Source organism: Dryobates pubescens, chromosome 6 (genome assembly GCF_014839835.1).
Source record: "Dryobates pubescens isolate bDryPub1 chromosome 6, bDryPub1.pri, whole genome shotgun sequence".
Taxonomy (NCBI): Eukaryota; Metazoa; Chordata; class Aves; order Piciformes; family Picidae; genus Dryobates; species Dryobates pubescens.
Window position 1 is genome coordinate 29,837,696 of NC_071617.1, and position 6,000 is coordinate 29,843,695.

Below are 6,000 nucleotides of genomic sequence, written 5' to 3' on the forward strand. Positions count from 1 at the left end.
GCTTTAAGAAAATACACTAAAACAGTATTTCAGTATATTATTTTATTGCAAGTGTAACAAGGTCACCAAACAAAACTATAAAGTCCCATGTATCACAAACTTCTTCAATGGACATTCTGGTTTAATTCAAACCTGGCTACATCTAAGACTATTATGAATCTCTATTCCACAAGGCACTGAAGACTTTAAGCTTATTACTAAACAAAATTCAGTAGAGAATAAAATTCTAAAAAATCCCAAGACTTCATTTTAATAATCAGACTTTGTCTTTATCTTACAGAATGTAAAAACCAAGAGAAATTTCGTCTGAATTTCACAATTAAAGAATTAAGTTTAAATTGGGGAGGGGGCGGGGAAGAAGAAAAGATGTAACTGAACGTTGCTCTTAGCTCTATTGCAGTGAAGTTCATGAACTGGCTACAGCTAAGCTTTTTAGGAACAGAAGTTTGCTTTGTTTTCTGCTCTGTGGAGTCTTGTCTGAAATTATGATTCTGACAACTGCAGAAAGAGTGCTTTTCAGGAGTTAAACTCCACAGGGTTGTAACTTCATTCCAGTGGTGGAAAAGATTTCACTTTTTTTGTTTTATGCTTGGCTTTGCTTCTAAAGTAAAGTAACTGGTACAATGTTTTTTTTAATTAATCTTCTATGAAACAGTGCTGTTTTGTAGTCTAAATAGCATTATGGAAAGACTTGCTATACTTAATTTGTTTTTATTTTATTTTAGTGTGATAGCTTATTCAGTGATCATGGGAGCACTCATGGCAAGTGGAAAAGAAGTATCAGGAAAAATCCCTAAAGGAAGGGCAAGTATCAAAACACACTGGCTCAGCCTCGATATAGGAAGTAACACTTGTAAATATGAAGAAGCTGTAAGAATGACCAGAACTTGCACACTTCTTTACTGCATATGGGGTATCTGCATCCTACAGTTTCTTACAGCCTGAGACAGCTTTGAAAATGTCATTGCTGTCCTGACAGTATGTAGGAATTAGAGATAGTTTGTGCAGCAATTCTAGTTAGTCAAATTCTAGCAGTGTGTGTCCCACGATAGTTAGGTGTATGTAACTGAAGCACTTCTAGTGTGCTGAGCTTGTTCTTTCCAGCTTTCTTTGAGAAGGGCTGTGAAAATACTTCAGCAGAATCGGTGACATTTCTGACACACAGCAGAAATTTTCTGTCTTTTCTCTCAATGTATTCCAGAGCGTTTAGGGCTTGGTAAGTAGAAATGTATTTGCAACTTCTCTTGATTCCTTTGTCCTCTGTATTCTGCTTAATTTAAAAAAGTCTTAGTATTTAAGTAACTGCATTTGAATACTATACCATCTTGCTCAAAAAAGTGTTTCCCTTCTTTAGTCAATTATTAGTCTGTTAGTTGTGTTGCCTATTCAGCATGAAAGAAGTGAGAGCACTTTTAATATATTGTCAAAAGAACGTGTGAGATTCCAGTGAGCCTCAAAGGTGCTGAAGAGAGTATCCAGCATAAGGGAAGAAGGAGCACTTTCCCTCCTAAAATTTCTCTAATTTCTTAAGAACTTTTTTTTTTATTTGTTTGCATTTCCAGCTGGTGGATTTTGAAGCAATGACAGCACCAGGGTCTGAAGCTTTTAGCAAAATAGCAAAGAGTTGGATGAATCTAAAAAGGTAAATCTTTTTGTTCAGATGGAGCGCGGGGAAATACAATATGAATGACACACATAAAAATTTAGATCTATACAAAAAGTGTTACTTAGAAATTATGAGTTTAGTAAATGATTGAGTGTCTTTTTTTAACACTAGCTAGATACTGAAAAGACAAGAGCTGAATTTACAAACACGGTAGTTTAGTTTAACAGAGTAGTTAGTACTCTAAACATTTGTTTATATACATAGAATACATAGAATAAACCAGGTTGGAAGAGACCTTCAAGATCATCGCGTCCAACCCATCAACCAATCCAACACCACCCAAACAACTAACCCACAGCACCAAGCACCCCATTAAGTCTTCTCCTGAAAACCTCCAGTGATGGCGACTCCACCACCTCCTCAGGCAGCCCATTCCAATGGGCAATCACTCTTTCTGTATAGAACTTTTTCCTAACATCTAGCCTGAACCTCCCCTGGTGCAGCCTGAGACTGTGTCCTCTTGTTCTGGTACTGTATGTTATCTTCTGAGAAAAATTATTCAGGTTAATATCTTCTTCCTTTTGTCCAGTGGTCAAATCTCCATTTTTATTGTTATTTGTTACCATTAATATATCTGGTAGTCTAGTGAATAAAGCTGGGGAAAGTTTTGACTACCTTCCCCCGCCCCCATTCTTACCTCTTCAAACTAATATATCTAAAGTCATTCACGTAATCCTTTAGTGTTATTTTAACTGGGAGAATATTTTCAAAGTAGATGGAAGTTTTCAGTATACAGAATTGTATTACTTAGTATAACTGCATGTAATTGTTTATAATGGTTTAAAATGTCTATTTTCATATTAATTGTTTTTTGAATACTAAACACATTAATTCCTTGTCGACAGTATGCACCAAATTAATTTCATTTGTCCCATAGTAGTTATTTCCCATACAAAATCTATAAATGGGGCCAGAGGTAAAACCAGTTTTAGTATCCTTCAAGTCAAGGGTCAAGGACACAAAGTGTGCTGAGAGAACTGGCCAATGTCCTTACAAGGCCAGCTATAATCTCTGAAAGGTTGTGCACATCAGGGGGCATTTCTGGGGACTTCAGGAAAGGAAATCTTGCATTCTTCTTCAAGAACCCCAGAAAGATGACCTGCTGGTCAGCCTCACTTTGGTCCCTGGGAAAGTCATGATGTGACTTTCTAGGAAAGCATTTTTGGGCATATGAAGGAGAAAGTGACTAGGGACACTGAACATGGGTTTGATAAATGTTGTGTGACCCAGTGTAGTTCCTTTCTGTGATAAAAAGACTAGATTTGGTGATGAGAAGGAGAAATTGATGTTTATTTTCACTTCAACAAGGACTCCTACAATACTTTCATACCAAGGCAGCACATTATGAGCTGGACAAATAGACAACTAGACAGATACACAGCTGTTTGGATAATCAGATTTAGGGCATACTCAGCACTTTAGAACACACCTAGAAGCATCCAGCTTGAGGGCATCTGCAGTAAAGACTGAGAAAGTGGAGCAAATGAAGTAGAGAGACACCAAGATAGCCAGGGAGCTGGAGCATATGCCTTAACAGATGTGAACTGGGCCTTTTCAGCCTGGAGAAGGCTTTGCCCTAGCAGAAGCTTTGTAGTGCCTGTGAGTATTGAGAAATGGGAGCCAGGCAGTGCTTGGAAGGAGTTGAAATAAGATTCAGACTGAGAATAATCTTTTCACACTGAAAGTAACCAAGCAGTGGAGCAGGCTACCTAGGGAGGCTGTGCAGTCTCCATCCCTGAATATTTTCATGACCTGACAGGATAAAATTTTGACACTCTGGTCTGACTTCACAGTTGACCTTACTTTGTTTTAGATCACAGACCTCCTGAATTCAGGTCCAACCTGAGTTGTTCTGAGAGGCTGAGAAACTCTACAATTGCTACTAATGCCAAATACCTCATACTGATTATCGATGTTTAACTTTATTATCAGTGGTTCTCAGCCTGGTGGATTTCACTAGACTATAAAAGCTCTTCCTAAATAAATAAGGCTATTAAAAAGATTCAAGGATATCGTTGTCAGACATGGGCTAAGAATCTACATGTAAATGAAGTCAAATTCAACATTTATTAAGGAGGGATGTTTTTAAACTGTAGTGTAGCAAGTTGTTGTTTTTATTAGAAGTTGTCTGCACAAATACTGGGACTTAGTTGTCTTGGAAATATAAAATATTTATACTTCCCACAATATTTTTAATGCAAATCTCCCAGTTCCTATACCCAACTTCTTTCTTAATGCCCTGTTCATGTCCTTTTTTTGTTCTCCCCCCCACACGATATGTCTTTAGTAAAGTGGAACTTCTTTTTTGAGAGCACAGTCATCTTAAGCTATTTCTACCCTGCCTCTGTGTTTCTGACCTGCTCAGTTGTTCTGCTGAAGTTTGTGGGAATCTATAGCAAGCCAAATTAGGAAACTGAGGTGTGCTAAATAGATTCACAGATTGTATCGGGTTGGAAGGGACCCCCAAAGGTCATCTTGTCCGACCCTCCTGTAAGTGAGAGGGGAGAAGGGACAGCTTCAACTAGATCAGGCTGCCCAGGGCCACATCAAGTGGCCAAAAACAAAACTAATTTTTAACCAAGACCACTTCATAGAGTAGTCCTGCTGATATAGTATTGCTGGCTCAAATGAGAGATGTATAATGGGCAAGAAATGAACCAGAGTGGAAAAATGATAAATTTGTTCATTGCTTGATGCTGAGAAAAACCTCTGTAGAACCACAGCCCAAAGGACTTGAAGTAATAATAGGATGGTAATTAACCTGAGTGGCTAATTTGTCTATGATACTAGAAGAATAATAGTGGGTAAGGTAAGTAAGGCTTGAAGACTTAAAGCTATAAAATTTTGCTTTAGGTTCTGCTGCTGCTTACAAAGACTCTCTTATGTAGTTACTTTTGTTCTGTATTGTGAGTCAGGAATCGTGAGAAACAAAAGCTGGTTGTGGGCAACAGATTCTTGATTTCATGTCTCAAATTTGTTGGAGAAGAGGATGAAGAACAGTATAAGTTAACATGCTAACTTCTGAGGAAGCCATAAAACTCAGCAAAAGAAAAATAATTTTCTTTTTTCTCCTCTTTCAGTATTTCACCTTCTTACAAGAGCCTACCATCAGTATCAGAGACCTTTCCAACCCTGAGAACGATGATTGAAGTACTAAATACAGACTCATCTCATTGTCTAAAAAAAACTATAGTTGTTGTATAATTTATACAAATAAAAGGCCAAGAATAAAAGGCTGAGATGTGCTGCTTCATAAATTATTTTGAAGAGGAAATTATAGTCAAAATGGGTTGGGTTTGATTATTTATTTATTTTTTAATAGAGTAAGCCTACTTGACTAGCTATCACTACAATAAAATGAACCTTTCTCTGACTAATAGTAGGGGAAAAAAATTAACACAGATGATTTCTTGTACTGAGACATACTCTAACAAGAAATACAGTTGTTCGGGGGCCAAACCAAAGAGCAGTAAGAAACTGGACCACAGTTACCTGAACAGACTGCAGTTGAAAATGTATTTAAAAACCCCCAAACAACAGAAAAGTAGTCTTTGTGGGAAACACCACTATACTACTTCCCATTTGTTCTTTTCTGTCTTCTGCATGGAAACCTTCATGAGCTGTATGCTTGTGAGTAAATGGTAAACACAAAGGCATTTCGTGTAGTGCAATCCAGTGAAGGAACAGATGTCAGCTTAAAAGAATGAGTTTCAGGAAAACATCATTTGGAAACAAAAACAAACAAATGACGTATTTGGAGTTAGGCTCTTGGTGAGTAAATGTCAGAAACACATCAGGCTCCTTTTCCAAGTATGCATTGGTGAGGTGGACATTGTCAAAAGATATCAACAAGTTGACAGTCTGTTGGGAGAGCTCCTTGGGCTGTTTTTATTGGAAGGGCCTGGCAGCATTCTGGAAAGGCAGGCTTCCTGTGGGGCAGGAGTAATTCAGTTCAAACAAGATGGACAGTACCATGAACCAATTTCTGACTGTAATGATGATGATATTATTGTGACTAACTGAATGTTACTCATTTTAGCTTGAGCTCTGTGACTTTAGAGCTCTTATCAGGTCAGACAATTTCAGGATGGGCATGGCTTTGATCAACTTTTTTTTCTTTTTTCCCCTGCCTGAATATTCAGTATATCAGAAAGTCTACAGAACTGTTCTGCTTTAGATATAACTTTCAACTTGTTTAATACTGATGGTATAAAATGGGATTCTGTTGCTGTCACCTTTCACAGAAATATTCTCTTCTTTGCTTGCTTCTCATTTTCCAGTTAAGGGCCTTGTTGGACAATTAATTGCAAATATCTGTCCTAACCTTGCACTAT

At 37.6% G+C, this 6,000-nt stretch overlaps 1 protein-coding gene across 2 annotated transcripts in view; it reads left to right on the forward strand.

Moving 5' to 3' along the window:
• The window catches only part of TTC13 (tetratricopeptide repeat domain 13), a 38,052-nt gene extending 33,134 nt beyond the window's left edge, over positions 1-4,918 (forward strand). For both annotated transcript variants that reach the window (XM_009906312.2, XM_054162241.1), the window contains exons 21-23: positions 726-804; positions 1,563-1,642; positions 4,747-4,918. In XM_009906312.2, coding sequence (XP_009904614.1) covers positions 726-804; positions 1,563-1,642; positions 4,747-4,870 — 283 coding nt within the window. In that variant the 3' untranslated portion in view covers positions 4,871-4,918. The remainder of the gene's footprint in view (positions 1-725; positions 805-1,562; positions 1,643-4,746) is intronic.
• Positions 4,919-6,000: the final 1,082 nt, after the last annotated feature.